Source organism: Solanum stenotomum, unplaced genomic scaffold, assembly GCF_019186545.1.
Source record: "Solanum stenotomum isolate F172 unplaced genomic scaffold, ASM1918654v1 scaffold31610, whole genome shotgun sequence".
NCBI classification, from domain to species: domain Eukaryota; kingdom Viridiplantae; phylum Streptophyta; class Magnoliopsida; order Solanales; family Solanaceae; genus Solanum; species Solanum stenotomum.
Genome location: NW_026031534.1, coordinates 25,522 through 50,600, shown reverse-complemented (window position 1 = coordinate 50,600; position 25,079 = coordinate 25,522). Strand labels below are relative to the sequence as shown.

Genomic DNA, 25,079 nt, shown 5'->3' with positions numbered 1-25,079 from the left:
ATGTTGGTTGTTGCCACTACTCTTCCGGTCCTCCTTTGTTTTTGTTTCCTTGCCAACCTCTAGAATTAACGTTTATATTGTCTTTTTTAAAATATTTGCTTTAGGATTATTTTTTTTGTTTTAGGAATTTGGTATTCAAAATTACTAACTTATTGGCATGGTAAATTTGAATTTGGTTGGGCTACTATGAGATTAAATGGGTCTTTATTAAAAGATTTTATCATTTTCAAGAACAAGAAGTAAGTTGTCCAACGGAGCTATAAACATGTACAAGGATATTAAGAAAGTTAAGGGTGACATTGGGGATTTGTGTATTGAAATATGATTCTAATAACATAATTTATTTTCTAGGTTCATGGGCGGGCTTATGTATCTGCCAGAAGGTACATGAGAAAATGGTCTAAAACCCTTCAATCTATACCCGCAATCCCAACTACATACTCCAATTTTACGGGTGTCATATTACCCCCTGAACTATTTTAAACTGTAATAATTGCACCCCTTAAAAGCCATAACCAGATCTGTGTTGGCCTGTGAATTTCATGCGTTTTACAGGTGAAAATTCAATTAATTAATTTTTTTTTTCAATCTTTTTATAATTCATTTCTACTTTTTCCTATACTCTCCCAATTTCTTCAAATCTCTAAGGTAACTTCTTCCCACAATTCTTTCAAATTCCTATGGAATTGTGAGGAACAAAGATGAATATTGATAGCGGGAGCTTGTCAAGCGATATTCGAGTTTTGCTTGTCGGAGAATATTGAAAAATAATCTAAAAGGATCTACGCATATCGCTGCTACGTTGAAGTTTTGCTTGCTTCGCCGGAGCTCGCTGGTTGGAGCAGTGCAGCAGCAAGGTTTTGTTGTTGTTGTTGTAGTCGACCTTGTTGTGAGAACAGAGGTAGGTCTTCATGGTGGTTGTCTCAGAATGGGAGAGAGATAAGAGGAGAGGGGAAGAGGAGAACGGGGTTTTGTTGGTGGTTTGGCTTTCGCTGGAGGCGGCGACAGTGGTGGCTGATGGTCGAGCAGCAAAAGAGGAACAAACGAAAGCACTAGCAATGCCATTAATGGAGGTCAATTGAGATTGAATCCTTTATTGATTAATTGAAATTTGAGATTGATAGTTAAAGGATCTACAATAAAAAGAAAAAAAACATTCTCATTAAGGAGTTCAATTGAATTTGATGTAAACCGAATTTAAATTTTTTTCAAATCTGATCCAGATTTCATTTTTGGATGATTGAAAAACATGTCATTTTTTCTTTAATTGAATTGATTGTTTTTTCTAAGTTTTTTCCATGAGAGTTTATAAGTTTGTGTGAAATCAACAATGGTGAATCCGGTATGAGAATTTGGTCTTTGTTGCTATGGAGAAGAAACAATGGTTTATTTAAGGATGGGGAACATGACTATTGGAGAAAGAGAATTTTTTTGTCAAAATTCACCTTCTAACGCGCCTAGAGGAGGTGAGCAGACCTCCTGACAGGTCAGCACTTAAGTGTGTAGAAAATAGAGAAATATAAAGTTCAGGGGGTAATAGTACACCCTTAAAATTGGAGTGTGTAGTTGGGATTTCGGGTATAGGTTAGGGGGTTTTAGACCATTTTCTCATATATTTAACACAATTAAGATATTACTTATTAATTAATTGTCGCAAAAAATCATTTTTTGATATAGTTTACATTGGTTGGTCAGTCCCAATGTCCCATGCAATCTTCCGTTGTATTTGCTCCCACTCATCTAAGTAGTAAAGTAATGTTTATATTTTTCTTTCTTTGTTTTACGAATTTGATATTCAAAATTAAAAATTCGGATTGGCCATTAAACCACTTACAAAAGAATACCAACCACCCATAAATCACGCTAGTTAATTTTGAATATCAAATTCTTAAAACAAAGAAGAAGAAAAAAAAGGCAACCACCCATTCATCAAGGTAAAATAAAGTTAAAGTGCTACTGAGGATTTGAACCTACAATCCTAGAGCAATAATTATTCCACTCTACCAACTATATTACAATCAAACTTTATGACATAATTATAATTAGAGCACATACAATATATTAATTACTATTACATTGCCTTGTCTAGTGTCCACCACAAGTGTGCTGATAGTACTACTGCTTGCACTAATATGAAGGAAAACTAATATCACATACACCACGAATAATTTTAGTTTTTAGCCGCTAATCAATTAACGGTGACAGTTTAATTACTATTGAATATGTTTTAGCGACAATTACTACTTTACTAGTGCCAATTACATTTTAATATTTTTGTAAATACCGCTAAAGCTTATAACGATACTGAAACTAGCTGCAATGAACTATATTGCTGATAAAAGTTTTAACACGCTTTGTAAATATGTATATCTATTGCCGCTAGAAAGTATTTTTATCGTAGTATATGCATGTGTGATCAATTGCGTGTGGTGGCTGGTAGGTACTTGCAAGAATTGCATCTTTGCTTGTGCTATGGGAGAAGAATTTACCATAAATATGAGTACGTTGCTTTAGTTGGCTCTGATGATGAGGAGAATATTACTACCTTTTTCATGATTGATAAGAATGAAAAATATAATTACCTTGTCCTTCACTTGTCCAATCAATAAAAAAAAGTTACATGGTTATAAATTCCTAGAAATTGTAGTAGAAACTGAACAAGATTGATAAGAATTTCGTTTAGTTCGGACTATTACACTATAGGGGTGTTGGAGTGTAGTTGTGCTAGCGGTTACATAAAATAGTATTATAAAAGCTGATTGTTACACGATGTTCAATAATACGTACATGCGCAATATGTTTAAGTCCTGAATATGTGACAATGTACTCTTGTGAGTTTATATGATATATATCATAATGATAACAATTATGTAGCTATTAATTAAATAACAGTAATAGAATGTCAAAATAATTTTTATATGGAAGACTAATACTATTATATAAAGGAAATTTAAAAAGAGAAGCTAATTAATTGAGAAAATTGCTATGCAAATTAATCGAACTTAGAAAACAAAAAAAATTATGGGAGGTGGAATTCGAGGATCATGATGTGATTTAAAGGAGGTGCATAATCTTGCTTTAGATTTTGATAATGACATGAAGAGATGACTACGTAGATAAGCCATAAAGTTCCAATAATTATGATCTTTTTACTTAATTTGTCTTTCCAAGTCCATTAAGATTTTTGGTTAATTTCTTTTTAGTGCATTTATGGTTTTATATGAAACCCTACCTTGTAAATTTGTGGCAATTAATTTCTCCAATACTCAAAATCAGAAAGGTTATGGATAGAGCTGTTATTATTATTTTTTTTTAATGTAACGTTTTAGCCGTATAGGCTATTTTATTAATTAAAACCAATCAATAAACAAGTACAGGCCTAAGCCCAAGTTAACAATCAAATCTATTTCTAAATAGCAAAGTATACTTTAAACTGTTAATATGGCTGTCTACATGAATTTTGGAATTTGATAAAAGTGTTAAATGATTTTATTGATAGAAAACAAAGTTTAATGACTTTCTTAAATAAACAATGACCTTTTAAGATATAAAATCCCTGAAAATATAATGGAGTAAATTTAATCTATTTTAAATAATTTAAAGATATATTTAATAGTTTTTTTTGTTTAAAAAAACTAAAACCTATTATGACAGAAAATTCTCCCCTTAAAAAGAAAAAGAAGAATCTATACTTGTGGTCGAAAATTTCTCAACTTAGTTTAGGCAAATGCATAATTTGTTAGTAGAAAAAGAGAAGTAATGTCATACTTTGTAGTACTTCATTCAGAATTGATTCTCCCTCTTCCAAACACTTTAGTCCTCCCTTTAATTAAAATATATATGCAATATAATTTTCCTGTTACTTTTTAGTTCATCTCAAAATGAATATCATCTTATTATAACTAGAACAATTTGATTTTAAAATTTCTTTTTTATCCTTAATGAATTAATTTATAACTATACAAATATCTAAGAATTATTTTGAACTACAAATTTTAAAAATCTTCATTTTTTTCTCAAATATGATACCAAGTTAAATGACACTTATTACATAAAATGAAACGAAGAGAGTAATAATTTAACATTTGTCCTTTTAGTCCTCAATTGTCTAATGAACCATCATGTAATATTATTCTCTAAACCTTGTTTTTTTTTTTGGTAACAGAGAAGATGCAATCATTTAAGATTAACAAGGTAAATGGTTCACGTGAGAACGTACGTACCAAATTGTCGAATGTAAAAAAAAAAAGTATGAAAAACAAAAATTCTCCAGCTAATTAAAGTAGTCTATTGAAACAAAACATGTTAGCATATGCATTTTTTTTACTTATATACAAGTTTTTTCCGTTCATAAAATTAAAATGATATAGAGAAGATTAGCATGACCCTTGTGTAAAGATGACACGCAAAAATAAAAAAATGGTTCAATTACCTATATACCATGAAATCGTTGATTTTTTTAAATCTTTTTTGTATCAAGGTAATTTTTATTTGTTAAAACAAGTAGTTTATCTTATTTTCAATATATAATTTATAAATTTTACATTTTATGAATAATTATCTGTTTTCTCTTTTGGTTTAGCATATTATATATATGGTAATATGGAGAGAGTATACCATGTATATAAGTGACACTTTTTATGATTCGTTTTTGTCCTAATTTTCTCCATGTTTATTTTGTCATGTCCATGTATGGGTGATTTATCGAGTCTACATTTTAATCATCTCTCTAACAGTAATACAAACCTCAAGTTGATTTAACTAGAAAAGGTTGGATGGGTGCAAATACAAAAAAAAAACGATTAATTTATTGTTATCGAGTTATTGGGTTAATGAATTTTAAACGATTTTGTATTTTAACTATTGTAGTCCTAATAATATCACAATAACTTTAATACTTTACCAATTATATTTTCTAAATTTTAGTATTACTTTCAGCCCGAAAGGTAGCCTCTTTATTGTGATATCTTCTTTCTTTTCAACACAAACGAGTATTACCTTCTCTTCTCTCTTCTAGATTTGATTATGACAAAAACAGATGATTAATCTTATTTTCACAATTTATTACATGACTCCTTAGAAGAAATTCAAAAAGATCTTGGCTTAAATAAAAGTGATCAATGTAAAAATTTATACTACACTTTTGTTTTTACTACTATTTCTGAATTTTATGAAGATTATGCACATATAATCATATGAATTTTTTTTCTATTGGTTAAACCAAACATTAAATCTTAATAGACTAAAAATTGATAGTAAATATCATATTAATTTTGTAATCAATTTAGCGTAATCACAAACTAAAAATCAATAAATCAAATTAATAATACATAAAATTGAATCGAATCGATCTGCGTCAGTACCATACTTTTTACTCCCTGTGTCTATAATAGTTGTCCTATATTGACTTGACACACACCTTATGAAACAATAAATAATAGGGATAATATTACTAATACTATATCACCCTTTGAATATGTTAAATTTAATGCTTTGAGAAATGTATTAGATATTGAATAGTATTTAATACCAAGGGTAAAATAGATAAAAAAGGTAAAATATCTCTTATTAATTTTATTTTTTTAAGTATAATGGACAAGTAAAAATAGACGGAGAATTGAATTGGGAAAGAGTGAGTGTTGAAGAAGAAAACATGTAGGCCCATTAAAATATTTAGTGGGCTTGATCTTTTGTCATTCCCCAGAAAAACTCAAAACGATTTGATGGACCCAATTGTCAGTCCAGATAAGTTGTGTACACCATAACTTTGCAAACACAGTGCCAGCCTATTATCACATTTTGTCTTCCAATTTGATTACTGCTCGTAAGTTTAATTAAAGTTAATCCTTTCTGTTCCAATTTGATGTTTATTTCTAATTGATTTCAACCAGTCTTGGATCAGAGGCGAACCCAAGTTTTGAAGACTTCAAATGTAATAGGGGCTAAGCTGGGTTTGAACCTTGGTCTTGCAGGTGTGAGGTGACTTCAGTAGCTTGTACCAGCTGCACAAGGACACTTCTATTGTATTTATGGGTGCACTATTAAATATATCCTACTTTCTACTAGTTTCTTAAGATATATATACAATAATATACATATATACACATGATTTTTTTCGAAGTTAACGGGTGCACATGCACCCTCACCAAACCATGTGGGTCCGCCTCTGTCTTGGACTATCCTAGTGCTGCGATTTCTTTCTTCTATAGAGTACCAATAGGGTGGAGATATAACTCCCGCAAAGACATCAAGTTAAAACAGACGGATAAATGTAATAAATATATACTCATAGAAAGTAGCCAACCTTAATTTATACAAACCTATGAATAAGAAAATGAAGACATGCTACATAGATCCTAAGTCTTGAGAACCCTTTTTTCTTCAATATTTACAGATATATTAAATGTAAGTTTTTTTTTTCATGGAGCGTAACGAAATAAAATGTCTAGTATGTAAAAGGTGTGTTTGCCACTGTGTTTGACCAATAGTAACATTCTGAAACGCCTAATATAAACATTTTTGAGGGAAAGACTAAAGAGGCCAACAAGTGCCGTAACAACATCCTATCATGCTCTCTGCATATAACATTGAATATATATATGTCACGGGTTTGGAATCTTTACTACTATTCAATCAAAATTATGTTAGAATTATATCTTTTTCTATAATTGATTCTATACTATTTTATACATGATAGAGTGTTGAATATATAAAAGTATGTGTACAAGAATATTTAAAGATAATAATGTCCTTCAGCTGAACAAGAGATAACAATTCAAGTGTTATTATTCATCGCATATATATAGGAATTAGTTGAATAGCACACCCTAAAAGCTAGCTCAAAAAGAGAAGAATTGTGCGGCCCTTATAATGAGTCCACTCATCTCATTAACCATCAATGTGAGACTTTTGTCACTTTTAACAATTTGCTATATGAATATTATATTTGTTAGGCAATTTTGCAAACATTCGATGCAATAATCATTACAAGGCATGGAAGCATCGGTAAAAACTTATTCGCATTAGATATTTATATAAAAACGATGGAATCTAACTATAGTTGAGTGATTTAATAAAGTAAAAACATACAATAGTTAATTATATATGTTTAAGTGATAGATGTTGAAAATTTTAACACATGTCATGCATTCATTGATTTGATGTAAATACTTGGTAGGACTAAATTTTTTACTAGCATCAACATGTCCTTTTCTTTACTAGGTCAGACATCATCGTATGAATTGCATATTATTGGCCAACTGCTATAATTTTTTCTTATCGAGCGATCAAATGTGTTAAAAGTCCATTGGCAAATGGACCATTTTTCAGGCCAGACGTAGGCTGCATTTGGATTTTGGGCCAAGCGCCTGATGATAGAGCTTCAACCATATGTTTGCAATGTGCATTGCCAGGTTGGGCTGGCTAATTCAATGGGCTAGCTCAGAGGCCAAGTTAGCACACTTGTTTGACTCTCTCCAAATTAAAGTGCACACACTACGATATATGTTGTGCGATGCTAATCTAAATTAATGGGATCAGTAGAATTTAGATACTAGAGGCTTAGAAGAAATAATTTTTTTTCTTGAACTTGTACGATTAAAAGGAGAAATGTAAAATCTAAAAAGGTTTTACTTTCTATTGATTGTGATAACCCAAAGCCGAATTTGTAACTATTCTATTCTTTTTGGTGAGAAATAGTGCTCATTTCAACTTATTTGTTTTTTGATTTCCACGCACTCGGTGTTCAATATCTATATTAGAGTTTGATTAATTTAAATTATTCATTGCTCAAATTTAAGACTTCTAACTAATGATAGAGGGATCCCACGTTCCCACCACAGCCCATATATTTGTTGGGGTTTATTTTCCCCGATTTCTTACCATAAATAGGTTTTCTTTTTAGGAAAATGTTTTAATATTTTGAGTAGTCCTTTTCTTGTAGGAAAGGTTTTAGGACTCTATAAATATAGACATGTTCCTTCTAACTTAATCAGCATTCACAATGTAGTCCTAGAGTTTTGAGAGTTGCGGTTATGGAGAAGAATTTTGTCTACCTCCTTGTATTCCGAGTGAATTGGTTGAGGTTGCTTCTCTCTATATTTTGTACTCTCATATTTATAGTGGATTGCTCATCTCCTTTGTGGACGTAGGTCGATTGACCGAACCACGTTAAATCTGTCTCTTTTGATGTGTTTCTCGTTTGTCTTTTAACTCGTGATCTTTCGAGGTTTGTTTTGCTAGCTTCCGCATTACACCTGTTTATTTCGGTCCTAACAAGTGGTATCAGAGCATTGGTTGTTGATTTATTGTTGATAATTGATTTGAATGATGGAGGAAAATATGAGCAAGATGGTTTGTTTGAATGATAGTAACTATCATATTTGGAGAAGAAAGATGAAAGATCTTCTATTTGTCAAGAAAATGCATTTACCTGTGTTTACCTCTAATAAACCCCAGTTTATGACGGATGAGGAATGGGAATTTGAGCACTTGCAGATTTATGGCTATATTAGACAATGGGTAGAAGATAATGTTTGAAATCACATTGTGAATGAGACACATGCCAGAAATTTGTGGGACAAGCTCGAGACGCTATATGCTTCGAAGACTGGCAACAATAAGTTGTTTCTATTGAAACAATTGATAAATATCAAGTATAAAGAGGGCACTCTTATTTTTAATCGTATTAATGATTCTCAGGGTGTTCTTGACCAACTATCTGAAATAAATGTAAAATTCGATGAAGAAATACAAGGACTATGGCTTCTTAATACTCTGCCAGACTCTTTTGAAACTCTTCAAGTTTCTTTGACTAATTATACTCCCAGTGATGTTGTGACCATAGAATATGCTAAGCGTGGTGTCTTGAATGAAGAGATGAGAAGAAGATCTCAAGGCTCAACTTCTTCTACTTCACACCCCGATGTTTTGGTTACTGAAGATAGGGGGAGAAACAAGTTCAGAGGTCAGAATGATAGAGATAAAAGTAGAGGTAAGTCAAAGTCTAAATACAAGAATGTTACATGTGACTATTGCCACAAGAATGGTCATATCAAGAAATTTTATTTTAAGTACAAGAGAGATATGAGACAACAAAAGAAAGAAGGTGACAATGAAAATCGTGTTGTTGTTGTTGCTAATGATGATCTTCTTGTTTCTTGTGATGAAAATGTCGTCAATCTTGTTCGTAATGAGTCTAGCTGGTTTGTGGATTCTGGTGCTACTTCTCATGTCACGCCCAAGAAGGAATTATTTTCCTCTTATACTCCATGTAATTTTGGGATGTTGAAAATGGGTAATAATCATGAGGTTGCAGTTCTTGGTATTGGGACAGTTTGTTTAGAAAGTAGCAATGGTTCCAAACTAGTTCTCAATAATGTCAAACATGCTTCAGATATTCGTTTGAATTTGATTTCTGTGGGATACCTTGATGATGAGGGCTATGTTAATACCCTTGGTGCTAGCCAGTGGAAGCTTACTAGAAATTCGATGGTTGTAGCCCGTGGTGATAAGTTGTCTAACTTGTATGTTTTCCAGGGCTTCATTTTTAGAAGCTCAGTGAATTTGGTGGAGAATGATACTTCATCATTGTTATGGCATAGAAGACTGAGTCATGTGAGCGAGAACGGGATGAACAATTTGGCTAAAAAGATTTTGCTTTCTGGAGTGAAACAAGCAAAGTTGAACAAGTGTGTTCATTGCGTAGCAGGTAAACAAAAGAGAGTTTCTTTTCAAAGTCATCCGCCTTCAAGAAAGCTTGATTTGCTGGAGTTGGTACATTCTGATTTATGTGGTCCTTTTAAGGTATGTAAGGTCTCATGGTGGTGCACATTATTTTGTGACTTTTATTGATGATTATTCTCGCAAACTCTGGGTATTCTCTTTGAAGTCCAAGGATCAGGTACTTGATGTGTTCAAGAGTTTTCAGGCCTTGGTTGAGAGACAGACATGGAAGAAATTGAAATGCATTCGTTTTGATAATGTTGATGAGTATATTGGCCCATTTGATAGATATATCAGAGAGCAGGGTATTCGGCATCAGAAAACTCCTCCAACGATTCCTCAGTTAAATGGTTTGGTGGAGAGGATGAATAGAACTCTTGTTGAGAGAGTTAGATGTATGCTTTTAGATGCTAAGCTGCCAGATTCCTTTTGGGCAGAAGCACTTAATACGGCTGCATATGTTATCAATTTATCTCATACTGTTGCTTTAAATGGTGATGTCCCTAACAGAGTTTGGTCTGGTAAGAATGTTTCTAATGATCATCTTAAAGTTTTTGGGTGTAAAGCCTTTGTGCATGTTCCTAAGGATGAAAGGTCAAAGTTAGATGTTAAAACTAGGCAATGTATCTTTGTTGGTTATGGTCAAGATGAATTTGGCTATCGTTTCTTTGATCCAGTTGAGAAGAAACTTGTTAGAAGCCGTGATGTTGTGTTCTTTGAAGACCAAAAAATTGAAGATCTTGACAAAGTTGAGAAAGTTGATTCTCAGAGTAGTGTCAGCCTAGTTGATATTGATCCAGTGCCTTTGACTATTTCACCAGGTGAAAATCTTCAAAATGATGAAAATCAAGTTGATATTGAAGATGATGATCATATTCAGAATGACCAGTATGCCGCTGATGCTCCAATGCAAAATGATGTGGTTGATCAACAACCAACTATTATTGATGCTCCAGAGAGTTCTCTCAGAAGATCTACTAGAGAGAAAATACCTTCATCTCGTTATTCTTCTAATGAGTATGTACTCTTGACTAATAGGGGAGAACCAGAGAGTCTTGATGAGGCCATGGAAAATGAAGAAAAAGAAAAGTGATTTGATGCTATAGAGGATGAAATGAATTCTCTATATGATAATCATACCTTCGATTTGGTTATGTTACCTAAAGATCGAAAAGCTTTGAAAAACAGGTGGTTTTTTCGGGTGAAACATGAAGATAGTAATCTAGTTCCACGGTATAAGGCTAGATTAGTTGTGAAGGGTTTTAGCCAGAAAAAAGGGATTGATTTTGATGAGATATTCTCTCCAGTTGTGAAAATGTCATCCATTCATGTGGTTCTAGGCTTGGTTGCAAGTCTGGATTTAGAGGTTGAATAGATGAATGTTAAAACTGCTTTTCTCCATGGTGACTTGGATGAAGAAATTTATATGGAGCAGCTGGAAGGTTTTGAAGTCAAGGGAAAGAAGAATTATGTTTGCAAATTGAAGAAGAGCTTGTATGGCTTAAAACAAAGCTCCCAGGCAATGGTACATGAAGTTTGGTTCTTTTATAAGTCAGCAGGGCTTCAAGAAGACTTCTTCAGACCATTGTGTTTTTGTGCAAAAATTTTGTGATGATGACTTTATTATTGTTTTGCTTTATGTTTGTGACATGCTTGTTATTGGTCATAATGCTTGCAGGATTAAAGAGTTGAAGCAAGAGTTGAATAAGTCTTTTGCTATGAAAGACTTAGGACCAGTAAGGCAGATTCTTGGCATGCAGATTGTCCGTGATAGAGATGCCAAGAAGTTGTGGTTGTCACAAGAGAAGTATATTCAGCAAGTACTTCGTAGATTCAACATGGACAAAGCTAAGGTTGTCAATACACCTTTAGCTATGCACTTCAAATTAAGTACTAGACATTGTCCTTCCAGTGATGGTAAGAAGGAAGATATGAAGAAAGTTCCTTATGCTTCAGTTGTTGGTAGTTTGATGTATGCAATGGTGTGTACAAGACCAGATATTGCTCATGCTGTTAGTATTGTTAGCCGTTTTCTTTCTAATCCGGAAAAAGAGCATTGGAATGTTGTTAAGTGGATTATGAGATATCTTTGTGGCACTTCTAGTTTGTGTTTTGGTACATGAAAGCCTATGCTTTGTAATTACATTAATTCAGACATGGCTGGTGATGTTGATACTCGTAAGTCTACTTCATGCTACTTGATTACTTTTGCAGGGGGAGCTGTGTCTTGGCAATCTAGGTTGCAAAAATGTATTGCTTTATCTACTACAGAGGCTGAACTTATTGCTTCTGTTGAAGCTTGCAAGGAGTTGATCTGGATGAAGAGATTTTTGGGGGAACTTGGTTATGCTCAAGAAAGGTATGTGCTTTATTGCGACAGTCAAAGTGCTATTTATCTTGGCAAGAATTCTACATTTCATGGTCGGTCTAAACACATTGATGTGAGGTATCATTGGATTCGAGATGTGTTGGATTCTAAGTTGCTTGAACTTGAAAAGATCCATACCAATGATAATGGTTCCGACATGATGACTAAAGCTTTTCCAAGAGGGAAGTTTGAGAATTGTTGCATGATCACCGGGATAACGGTCTCCTCCACATAGTTGTGAGGGGGAGAATTGTTGGGTTTAAGATTTTTTTTCCTTCCTATGTGGAAAAATAAAAGTTTTATTAGGACCAACCCACTTTAGCCCATAACCCAACTATTATGTGGCATATATAAGGCTTATTTGGTCTTATTTTCAGAAACACAAGAGAGAAAAATCAAAAGATTTTCGTTTTAGAGATTGAGAGAAAAAAAGAAAAATTCCGTTTTTGCTTCTGAAAATTTTCTGCTCAGGCAGTTCGCTTCAGACACAGTTTTCCGCTTCATTAACCGTTGGATCGTACTCAAATTTAACTGGGAGTTCTCAGCATCTGGTTCTTCAACTTCAACGGTGGAGATCGGATTTGGAGGTCTGTAGCTTCTTATTTTGAGGCGTGAACAATAGCGCGTTTTTGGGTGAAATCTCTTCTTTAATTCTCTAGTTTTGGTGCAATCTTGATTTGTTGTTGCTCGTTGTTTGGCGCTTGTTTTGTGGCCAATTTTGGAGAACAATTTTGTAACTCTTGGTGTTTATAGTGGAGCTTTTGGTCCTGTGGTTTTTACTTTTCACATCGAAAAGTTTTCCACGTTAATCGTTGTGTCTTGTGTGATTGGCTTATTCTTATCTTGTTGTTTTAGTTTGGTAGATATACTTGCTGTCCATTCTTCATATTGGTTGATTTGATTTGTCTTCTCTTGGTTCAAATTGAAAGGGAAAGTTTAGTTTTGAGTATTATTCTGCTGCTATCCTGTCTGGCATTTTTGTTAGTGTCTTGCCTTTCCCAATAAAGTGGTATCAGAGCCATGGTTCAATGATGGAACCATGTTAGAGATGGATGTTTATCTTGACGGGTGTAGTTATAGTCGTAACCTTTTTGACAATAATGAAGATTTTATTGGAGAAACTGTTTCAGAGAGGTTCTCTGTGTCGAGACGTAGATTTGATGGAGGAGATTATGGAGAAGAGACGCAAGATTCTAAAGATTATGTGAAGAAGGTGGACAAATTTATTTTGTCAGAAATTCAGGCCAAGGGGGAGATTTGTTGGGGTTTATTTGCCCTGATTTCTTACCGTAAATAGGGTTTCCTCTTAGGAAAAGGTTTTAATATTTTGAATAGTCCTTTTCTTGTAGGAAAGGTTTTAGGACTCTATAAATATAAGACTGTTCCTTCTAACTTAATCAGCATTCACAATGAAGTTCTAGGGTTTTGAGAGTTGCGGTTATGGAGGAGAATTTTGTGTACCTCCTTGTATTCCGAGTGAATTGGTTGATGTTGTTTCTCTCTATATTTTGTATTCTCATATTTATAGTGGATTGCTCATCTCCTTTGTGGACGTAGGTCGATTGACCGAACCACATTAAATCTATCTCTTTTGATGTGTTTCTTATTTGTCTTCTTACTCGTGGTCTTTCGAGGTTTGTTTTGCTAGCTTCCGCATTACACCTGCTTATTTCGGTCCTAACAATATTGATGCTCATCTCAGTAGTTCTGAATATATACTTCACTATATTTCGGTCCAATGTAATGTGATGATTTTGCTAAGTCACTCATTCCAATAAACTAGTTCCACTATCGAAATTTTCTGGCCAAAGGACAAATTGCAACTGCTCCACCATGTACCAAGACAACGTATAGAGTGTTATTGAAGTTTATTATTTTGTGCACCTACTTGTTAAACAAAAAAAGTATCATGCAATAACTATTGTCAATTGACATCATTTGTAGGGACACAAATTTACGTCCTATATACCTAATAAAGCTAGAGGAAAGTAATGTGAAAAAGATTTTAAAAAAAAAAAATTAAAAAAATTAATTATAAAAATGTGACATTTGTTTTTTTTTTTGAAAAAGACTAAAATGAAAATCTCTGTGTGGTTGTGTATAAATATTCTTGTTATAGTATTTCTTTACAACAAACATATATTTATCTCAGTGAGATATTGTGAAGAAGTTTGGAATTAAGGATGAGTGAGCCACCAAAGTATGCACATCCCTACCCTGCTCAAGGTATATTTAACTTTTAATTTCCTATATACTACTATTAATCTTAACTAATCTACTTTAATTCTGACTTCTTTTTGGTTAATCAACCTTAATTAATTCCCATAGCTCACTCAATTGATTTTAATTAATTAATGGTGGTATAGGTTATTATCAAGGTCCTCCAGTGATGCCTCCACCACCTCAATATTATTATGCAGCTCCTCCTCCAAGAAGGGAACCTGGCTTTCTTGAGGGATGGTAAGTGCCCCTTCTTTTGTTGTTTTTTTTTCGGGAATTTTGAATACTGTATTTATTTAAATCTTGAATTTGTCTCTGTTTACTTACGTTGGTGCAGTCTGGCAGCTTTGTGTTGCTGTTTCCTGATTGATGAGTGTTGCTGTGACCCTTCTATCCTCTTCATCTGTTGATAAACTATTATTAGATCTCTCAGAATGTTAGTCCTTGTTCGTTGCTTCAAAGTTGATTGTCTCGTGTTTTTATCATATTTGAGTTTTAATTTTGTCTAATATAAATCTCTCTTTTATATTTGGTTATTTTTTTTAGAAGAAAAGTTTGAATTTTTATAAATTAAAGATCATTCTTCTCATATCATAATATATGCAATATCATTCATTAGTCGATTATAAAGTCTTGTTTTATTAGGAGGAGATTTTTCTCTCAACAATTTAGATTTTACATTAGTTTCTTTTATATAGGCCGCTATTAAATGACCAAACAATATATTATGAATGTTTTAGTATAATTTTCTTTGTCATTTGATTTATCACTACTATATTTTGTAATTATTAGTTCGTGCACAATGCCCTGATTATTTCAGTCCAACAGCTCAATCACCTCTGTTTTCGTAGAGGCATCTACATAATTATCAACAAAATTTGCACTAAAGATTGTTCCATATCTAATTTCTTTCATATACAATTTGATCCTCTCCTTCAAGCGCATATATATGTAACCTCAAAATTTATTTTGGTAGAGATCAACCTTTTATTTTGTAATTAACTTATTCTATACGAATTTGAATTACTCGAGCTAGTAAGGTTGCACACAAAATTAGAAAAGCTACGCATAATTTTCAACTTTCGGTGAGAGAATAATTATGTTTGAAAGTGAACATAAGTAATGTAGTAGCTACTAGTGTTGGGGTCCCTCCATGTCTCCATCAGGTTTGAATTTTCCAAATGGACAAAGAATGAACCAGAAACACTTTATTGTAACTTGATTTTCTTGCATAAAAAATAATTTGAATTCTCAATCAAATGGAATTTTTTTTTTCTAATCACAAAAATATTACTATGAAGGAGTGAGGTCTCTTTAAATTATTGGGAGAAGCGTAACACATAATTCTGGCCAGCATTATTGACGAAATGACACTTTTCGAAATTGGTTACTTTTAACTTCATCGGTAAAAAAAAATAGACCTATGGAGTGAAAAAGAAATTCTATGGAGTATTTTGTAATAAAACTACTTCTAAAATGAATTTTGGGGTTTCTCATAAATATTTCTTTAACTATATTGTTTCTAAATCGCTTTGATTAGTGAAATCGTCACCAAATATTTGTAGTACTTTACTAATTATATTTTTAAAATTAGTGATACTATCAGATTTTGTATGTATCTCATCTATCTCAAATTATATGTTATTTTTCTAAATATAGTTATCTTAAATTATTTATCTTTAAGGTAAATTTAGTTAATTTTTTCCCATGTAATCCTTTAATATGGTTTTTCTTAAAAATCATGAGGGAGTAAATTTTTCAAAACATTATATTTATTATATTCAAAGAGTGATATAGTAAAATTGTCCTTACATTTATAGTTTCTTAAAAAGTGTGTAAAGTGAACGGTGGACAAGTATTGTTGGACTAAGAGAGTATAACTTATATTGCAACGTAAACAAGAACATGAGTAACACATGAAACTATCCATGTTTTGTTGGAATTTAAAGGATAAGAATCTCCACACAGACATCAATACAATTAACTCAACATTGGATTTATTTTTTCCTCATAAATAGCTCTTATATAGTTGCGTAAGAATCTATAAATAACTTATTAAGATGCTCAAAATATCAAACGTTTAGTAAGTTTTTATATTTTATATTGTATACCAATATATATATATAAACAAACTAAATATTAAAAAATAAATAAATAACCTTAACTTGCTCTGATCCAAGTAATTCCTTAAAAGTTATTAGTTGAAATGCAGTTTTTGATTGGCAGTATTAATTATTTAATACATATAAAAGTGATCAAGATTGTCCTTGACATATATGAATTTTGATTTCATTTGATTCGTAAGGTGTAAACCTAGTGGAAATGATCATAATGTATGCTAGATGAAATCAAAATCCATACATTAAAAACACATTTTGATCATATATATTCACAAATAATATGCATGTTATGTTGAGTGAGAAGCAACGCATAATGTTATACAAGATAAAGAAAAGATATTTTTAAAATTTCGATGAGAGTTAGAAGTCTCATATCTCATTAATTTTAGTAAGAAAATAGGTACATGTCTCTATCATGTTTGAATTTTCCAAATAGGTTACTGTTAGGAGAAGAAATGACCAGATACATTTTTTTTGAATGACTTGACTATTTGTTATAGAATTAGTTATCTATTAATTCATTTAAGATATGATATGTTCAAAGAAGCATATAACACTATTCACAATTCGATTCGGGGATATCATCACCTAAGAAAATTCATGTACCAAGAAATAAAATAAAAGAAGTTGCTAAGTTAAAAGCAATATAATTAAAGATCTTAGGGATGTGTTGAACACAACATGATCTAGATATGAAGCTATAATCAAATATCTTCACAAACTATATTTATATTCCAAACCATTTTTATATTTTTCAGCAATATATCTATTACCTCTTTCTTATCACAGAAGATATAAATTTTTTTTCTCTTCCCATTATGTATTATTTCCCCCACATACGTCACATTATCATTATTGTCAAATTTAGCACACTAGCAAAATAAGAAAAAGTGTTTTCCAATCATTTTATCGTAGACATCAGTAATATTGTCAAAGATCATTTCAATTAATAGGGCTCATTTTCCATATTATTTGAGAATAATAGTAACATTTAAAGGGAATTTTTATAAAATCTACTGTTCAATACAAAATATTACATCTACGTAACCCATAATTTCACATTACACCCGCATAGCCTCTTTTTTTTTTTTTTTGCAACAATGCTTATACATTCAGTATACAACATTATACATCTATATACACAATGTATAAACTTTATATTATATATATATATATATATATAGATATAGTGTGTAAGAGTTAATTATATACACACTTTTTTCAAATCACATCTCTTAAAAAGCATGCGTTCGATAATCTCATTTTTCAAATAACATCTCTTAGAAATACAATTGACATGATTCTCTTTTCCTAATTATATTGTTCAGTAATAAAAGTATTAAGCAGACACCTTTCTAGTAATTATTTCTAATGACAAACCATCGAAGGAGTTTAGTCTCTTTATATTAACAGGACAACCATATCACATAATGGCCACTTGGGTACTGATGGAATTCTTCCATATACAATCCATTGGAACTAAACTATAACTGCGCAAAGGATTTGTTCGACCAATGAGACCCTCCCTTTCTTAGTTTCTTTCATTAGCATTTTACTCCAATCTTGGACAAGTAAATATTACTCGTATTCAACACACCAACAAGTATAAGAAGTTACTAGCAGTTGGTTTTTGTGTGACCTGATCAGGTAAAGTCACTTTATGCATCAGTAAATCTCTCAACAAAATCAATGTTTTTCCTGCCAGATTTATTCATTTACAAGTAGATATGGCCCAAATTACCTACTTGATTATGAATTCAAATAATCACTAGCGTCATGCGATGAAGTGAGATAGAAACCTACCAAGAAGACAAGGCAGGTGCCGCAGCTAACTGGGAGGGAGATAAATGACTGGTTCCAGCCACGAACACTAGCAAATAAATGAGCAAAACTAATTCAGCTTCAGAGCAATATTTATCAAGCATTGAAAAGATGCTCAAACGGCACTCCTTTGCATTATTCCATAATAGTACTACTTTACACACACAAACCAGTCACTAGAACAACATATAATACATTCATTCTTGACACATTATTTCCTTTTTACATTCATAATAATACAACAAACATTTCCAACAGTTGAAATCCTAATTACAAGACACACGAGTCTCATCAAGAGCTTAGTGTTGTAATCTGAACAGGGTTCAACAAACATAAAAAGTATGATAACTTTTATTATTACCCTCCTTTGGGATGTCATTTATGCATTAACTTCAACAGTTGTGATAGATGCCAAACCATTACCACATCCACCGCCACCACAACCACTGCTTTTCAAACTATTCCCTCCACAACCACCACCACCACAACCTCCACAGCCACCACTTTCTAACCTATTTCCACAGCCACCACCACCACAACCTCCACAGCCGCCGCTTTCTAACCTATTTCCACAGCCACCACCACCACAACCTCCACAGCCACCGCTTTCTAACATACTTCCACAACCACCACCACCACAGCCTCCACAACCACTGCCACCACAGCCGCCGCTTTCTAACATACTTCCACAACCACCACCACCACAGCCTCCACAGCCGCTGCCACCACAGCCGCCGCTTTCTAACATACTTCCACAGCCGCTTCCACAGCCGCTGCCACAGCCACTGCTTTCTAACATACTTCCACAACCACCACTTCCGCACCCACCACAACCACCACTCTTTAATTTGTTTCCACAAACAGCACCACAACTGCCACAGGCTCCCCTCTTCATAAGATCACCGCAGCCTCCACTGATTGCTTCATTTGCGGGTGCTACAATGTTTCCTTTGGTAGCCTCCAGGTCCAACTTCACCCCCTTCTCTGTCTCAGATTCCAGATTAGCTCTGTTGTCCTCTTCATGGCACACATCAGTTTCTCGAGTGGAAAAATTCTTCTCTTTCGAATGTTTGGCACTGCCTACCAGGCTACTAGACCCTTCTTTCTTCAAAATATCACAAAGTACAAAAGCTGTTATAGAACCAGGCAAAAGAAACCACTCCTCTTTCACCTGATTTTACAAGGAAACCATATCTATTAGAGAACTGTGATTCCACAAGTTGATACTGGAACAAGAGTATAACAAAATTACTTACATTGATAACTCCAAATTTCAAGTCAACCAACGCCACTGCCTTTCCATAAGGATCCTGTGCAGAGAACTCTACCGCTGTCATAAAATCATCTTGACTCCTTTGCTTTGTACAATGCTTGTGCTCATAATCCAGCCTCTGACCAGGGAAGAATTTCACCTGGACAAAATATGAGTGTGGGAACTATAAATGCATGGAGATCCAGAACAATGTTAACTTGTGGAATGCTAATTATGGGTAACACCCAACAAATTCAGCTATTTCATGACTTTGAAATAAGTAAATGAGAAGCTGTATAAGAGAACTTTGATCGCAATACTCAAATTCATAATGATTGAAAACACAGAAACAGTCTCTACAAATTGCTGAGAAGGCCACATTTAATGACATTAGGTGTATAGGTATTAAGGTGGCTGAAATTGTTCAACTTATAAATAGCATTTCACAGCAGCCAGAACAACTACCAAATTTAATAACTTAATACCTACTGAGCTTTGCAATGTTCCAAACACCAAATATTTCCGCAAGAGAAAAATAGTAAGAAAATGAGAGCTAGAGGCTCTATTAGACTGTTAGCAGCAAAGCCATGTTCCCTGGAAAACCCAATGAGGAACGTGAAATAAAAATCTTAAATGAATGATAATTAGTGTCTATCAGCAAAGATGCATTTCCAGAAAATCTGATGGGACATATCAATCATCTAATAGATGAGTGTAAGAGTGACAATGGTATACATCAAATGATAACAGTAATCTACTTTCCTGTTGTTTTTGAACAAAAAAAAGGAAGAAGTGGCGGATAAACACTCACATTCCTCTGACCAGCCAACTCAAAAAGGTGGCCATCATCACTGCTGGATGTTTGAAGTTGAAGAGACCACTGAGCATCTAACAGCAACCACTCTTTCCCTACTAACTCAGCAAGAGAATGTACCTCGCTAGACTTGCTGATGCCAACTACCTCTTTGTGCAATGTAGAATCAGTTTCCCCCTTGGATTTCTTCGAGTCCCTACAGTGGAGCCATGAACAGAATTTCAAGCAGCAAGGAGTAAAGGTAATGTCAGTTTTCTAACTTCTCATACATGTTTGGTGAAATTATCGGTTTCGCTTAAAATTTTCACCTACAAACACAAGGGCCCATGACATTTAGAATATCAGATAGGTCCCCTAATACTGAATTAGGCTGAACAGAGAATTCATAAAAGGATTACCCCCAACTTCATTTCAAAGAAGTAAAAAAAGCTTTCTGAGAATTTGATGGTGATGCCAAAGTAGCAAATATTTTAGATGATACCACAAGAAATCATTATCATGATTCCTTAGTTAACCACGAATAAACGGACAAAGATAAGAAAGCAGATAGTATATCAATAACTGGCACATCCATGTTAAAGTCCCTATACGGAATAAGATCAACAACATAGAATGCTTAAACATCAAGTACCTCATTTGAAGGCTAGTGACCTCATCACCAGCATCATCAATGACGTGAGTCCAATTCTTAGCATGCTGAATCCTTCCAGGAAGTGGGAATAAGCAAGAATTTTTGGAGAATGCTCGAGGACGGACAAAGTGAAAGACATATGGTGCTGCAGTAGGTGTTGTAACTGAGATAGCTACTCGTAAACAGATTGGCTTTAGTGTTTCCATTTTAGAGCTTGGCACAACTTCCAACCACTTTTCCATTGTAAGTTTTGAAGTCGGGGAAACCAAATCTTCTAAAGAGACTTTAACAGAACCCACAGATTTAACAGATTTCGGAATAGGCAAACCAGATGATGAGCAGGACATGAGATCAAAAAGAAGATGCCCATTAGGTTCACATTGGAAATAAGCAACCTGTTTTTCCCCAGTGACGGACAAAATAGTAAGTTTTCTCTTTGCATTGAAGATTCTATCAGGCTGAATCTTGCTAAATGAGACAAAGAAGCTTCCCTTGTGTCCTTCTGGTAAGTTTCTGATATCTACAAGCTCTAACATAACCTGTAAATAATTGGAGAAGTTACTAAAAGTTACAACTTGGAAGTCAAGTCTTCATAAGCAATAAGACAAGTAGATTATTTTAAGTGAAGTGATCTATAAATCTAGGTTACACATTAATGTTCTTCATATCAGAGAGCAGCAATGTTCAAGATAGGCCCTGAACGATACAGTTTAATGAATTGACACCCTACCTGTCATAGTAAGACCAGACACAGATAATGATTTGTCTTTAATGTCAACGTAGGATTAAAGTTGTAATATAATTTTCCACATTGGATTTAAATCATATACTTATAAAATAATATGGCTCCCCTATGATCTCTAGCATTAATAGCATACTGATTGAAAACAAAAGATCACTTAGGTTTTTCAGCACATTCTCCAGATCACTCATCCTTGCACTTATTACCTTCAGATATAGTTTGGAAATGGAATTCATTATATGCAAGTATCCTAGATATATCAGTTATATTGAATCTCAAAATATGTAAACAATATTGAGATGACAAAAGCTAAAGTAGAAAGATGCTGAAAATTACTTCTACTGCTTCCATCTCAGGATACTGCATTATCTTTTGGTGCTCATGGAAAATATCTGCGTTCTTGCGTACAGGGTTGGAGGGGTAATAAGAATTCCCAAGAGGGGATGGTGAACTGCCTCTATACATTGCACCTGCCCTCCAATATCTTAAACCATATGTCTCTTCCCACTGCTTTGTAGTTCGAGAAAAGCCAGTATCCAACTTTTTCCCTTTTGTTCGATCTGAGTCAGTGTCATCATGTTCTAAAACCTTACCCATAATGTCAACAAGGTCTTTGCAATAAGAAGCAGGATGTAACTGGTGAGTATGCCAGATAAGGTCTATGTCATAAGTTGGAACAGTGAAGCTCTTCATCGATCTTTCTTTGTTTCTCCGGATCAGATGTAAGAAACCCTTGTATCGAGCCACAGCACCTTCAAGATAGAGATCGTTGTTTATGTGTGGTCTAGACACCTATAAGAAAGACATAAAAGAACTTTTACATCGCTGCTTAATAGAGTAGATAACAAAAATAACGCCACTAGAATCACTAAGGATAACATGATTTTGACAACAATTAGCAGGAAAACAGCTGAAGTTTTTTCTCTGGCCTCCTAGGTATTTATATCCTTAAGGATGGGATGTCAGGCAAAAGGAATGCCTCTTATACCTTCCAGCTCTGGATTTTCCTTACTATCACTTTCAGAAAGAGTGTTAAACCATTCTGTTTATATGGTTCGACATAAACCATTGATTCTCAAACTTGGCATATAAATAACCAAAACAGAAGCTTGTGAACTGTACAAGTCTGACTGCTGATATGATGCGCTATACACAAAATAGAGTCTTAACCTCCTCTTGCTCACCTGGTAAAAGAATGGGCTTTGCCGTGTAACAGCAGAGACTAGATCATAATCACTGTACTTTTCAGCTTGTATAGCTTTTGCATGGACATCTTCTGAAAGAGCTCTAGCTGAGTCCAAATCATAAGGCTCATTTGTATACAAGTGTTTCCACAGTTCTTCGGTATCCTGTTTTGATTTCGCATTCACAGAAGATTCAACATCATGGTTGTCAAGAATTCTCCCATATAATTTCTCACAGTCAGTCTTGTATCTAACCTGAAAAAGACGGCAGAAAGGACATTTAAGTATGTAATAAATAGCTTTTAGTCACAGAATTTAAATAACAAATGTTTCACTAGTTAAGACACATACGGGATTGAGCCGGTGACAATGCCAAATCCATTCACAATCCAAAGGAACAACCAAGGGTCCGTCAAAGTATGGGGACTCAGAGTGTTTTGCCAACAGTGGTAGCCAACATGAGTAGTACCTGAAATTGGGATTTTAATTTGCTGTTCTCTAAAGTAACCTTTTAAAGAAATGAAACATTAACTTGTAATATTACCTCAGATCAGAAGAAAAGGAAAATGATTTACAAAGTAAAGTTTTTCAAATAATTAGTATTCATAGTTGAAAAACAATTAACACGGGACAAACTCTTAGAGATTATGTATGACCTATGAATGGCTTTATCCAGGCCACGGCCTTCATACAGCCAACGGTTTCTATCCACGGTAGCAAGAAACTTGAGCTGCTCTTTAGCTGCAGCAACAAGGTCCACAGTTATCAGAGTCTTCTGAGCTTCATTCCACTCTAACTGCTGTTTCATCTCCATCCTTTTTTCACTAATACCCATTCTACTGTCAAATTGAAGCATGAATGTTTATCAAAAAGTACTAAAATTCCAGCACATCAATTCAGAAACTGGAAAATTATCCTCAAATCAACATCATGAGATAAACAGAAATATACAAATGAAATTACAAAACCACATTAAAAAAAATCCATTTTGTATGATTTCTATGGATTTATCAAAGATAACTGAACCGGTGTATAAAAGATAAAAATATCGCTGAATTACATTGATCACTCTTTTACTGTGCAGAAAAATTGATTTCACGTCCAAATGAAGTCATAGCAACGTACAGTAGTAAAATCACAAAACTGAAAATAGCACGCAGAACACTTGTCAAATAAAGAGAACCAAAAAGAGAAAAAATTGAACAAAATTTAGGTAAAGAGCATAGGAATCTCTAACAGCAAAGACTCAACTAGAAAGATGAACGATACGTTGAACAATTGGTGGGCAGTTAATACTCAAAAGTCAACTGATCGGAACAAGAAACAAACAGCAACAGAGAAATCCTGAAGCAAAGGAAGAAAGAGTAAAAAAGCGATTTCTGAATTTTGACTCACCGGAAAACGGAAGAGACGACGATCGATCGCCGGAGAACTCCACCTGAGATGGCGAGTTCTTAATTGAGAAATGCAAGATATTTTATGGAGTAATTTGGTTTGCAAGTTCCAATTTTATAGTACACCATGAAGAGTACGATATCAGCTTATAGTTGAGAGTATTGCGATCAAGTACAAAATATTATGTTTGGACATAAATACCCTTTTACAAACCAAATTACCTCCCTTATCCTTGTCCCTTCGAAATTCGATTAAATTCGAATGCACGTTGTAAAGTCTTACATGGTAGGGTAAAACACTATGTAACAAAGATGATTAGGGGAACGCAATTTCAAAACCTCTAATTAAGAACGAAGAAATATTTATCACTCTACCACAATTTCTATTGGTGTTATTTCTTCTTACTTCAGTATTATATATAAGATGATACAAAATATATTTATTTTTTGACGTTGCTATTATATTTTTTTCATAATTTCATACTTGACTTAATTTTTTTATTGTATTTTCTCTTGTTTTAATATGCACTACTTAAAATGGACGCTTACTAAAAAAATATTTCTCTAACGTCATAAATTAAGAATAAAATTATGTAAATGTTATTTTTGTCGAACCCTGCTTATGAAATTTTTTCAAGGTATATTGTTGTTATAGTAGTCTATTGGCACTCATGCACATTCTACTCTAAATTACTTATTTCATTTACTCTTCTTATTTTATGTTGTAATGTATAATAATACTATTTCTCTTTCTCTCACCAATTTACCAAGAATTTAGACGGAAATTTCTTCAAAGGATAAAATCTCATC

General features: G+C 33.5%; 1 protein-coding gene, 1 long non-coding RNA gene and 1 pseudogene across 24 annotated transcripts; 2 read left to right on the top strand and 1 right to left on the bottom strand.

Annotated features, from left to right (window-relative positions):
* The first annotated feature begins 4,337 nt into the window (after positions 1-4,337).
* Positions 4,338-4,434, top strand: LOC125852018 (U6 spliceosomal RNA; annotated as a pseudogene).
* A 9,737-nt stretch (positions 4,435-14,171) lies between these two features.
* Positions 14,172-14,730, top strand: LOC125852013 (uncharacterized). Its single transcript, XR_007444959.1, has 3 exons — positions 14,172-14,317; positions 14,458-14,551; positions 14,649-14,730. It is a non-coding gene; the product is annotated as an uncharacterized LOC125852013 (long non-coding RNA).
* A 3,695-nt stretch (positions 14,731-18,425) lies between these two features.
* Positions 18,426-24,417, bottom strand: LOC125852017 (glycine-rich domain-containing protein 1-like). 23 transcript variants are annotated; one of them, XM_049531746.1, is made up of 11 exons: positions 24,271-24,412; positions 23,532-23,714; positions 23,227-23,344; positions 22,876-23,130; positions 22,028-22,483; positions 20,950-21,488; positions 20,316-20,514; positions 19,509-19,688; positions 18,816-19,423; positions 18,730-18,764; positions 18,426-18,699 (listed from the first exon to the last, which is right to left on the bottom strand). In XM_049531746.1, the coding sequence occupies exons 2-11, from the start codon at positions 23,708-23,710 to the stop codon at positions 18,632-18,634; spliced, it is 2,637 nt and encodes an 878-aa protein (XP_049387703.1). In that variant the 5' UTR covers positions 23,711-23,714; positions 24,271-24,412; the 3' UTR covers positions 18,426-18,631. The 23 variants fall into 23 exon arrangements, with proteins under 23 accessions (XP_049387703.1, XP_049387704.1, XP_049387705.1 ...); XM_049531747.1 differs by having other exon boundaries at positions 18,730-18,792; positions 18,844-19,423; XM_049531748.1 differs by having other exon boundaries at positions 18,730-18,815; positions 18,867-19,423.
* Positions 24,418-25,079: the final 662 nt, after the last annotated feature.

Bases quoted from the DNA above. Each gene is read 5' to 3' on its own strand.
- LOC125852017 (XM_049531738.1), bottom strand. From the start codon at position 23,710: ATGGGTATTAGTGAAAAAAGGATGGAGATGAAACAGCAGTTAGAGTGG. The intron at 19,689-20,315 runs GTGAGTGTTTAT...ATGCATTTATAG, and splicing joins AGTTGGCTGGTCAGAGGAAT to TTCCCACACTCATATTTTGT. The intron at 18,700-18,729 runs GTGGTTGTGGAG...GTTTGAAAAGCA, and splicing joins CTGTGGAGGTTGTGGTGGTG to GTGGTTGTGGTGGCGGTGGA.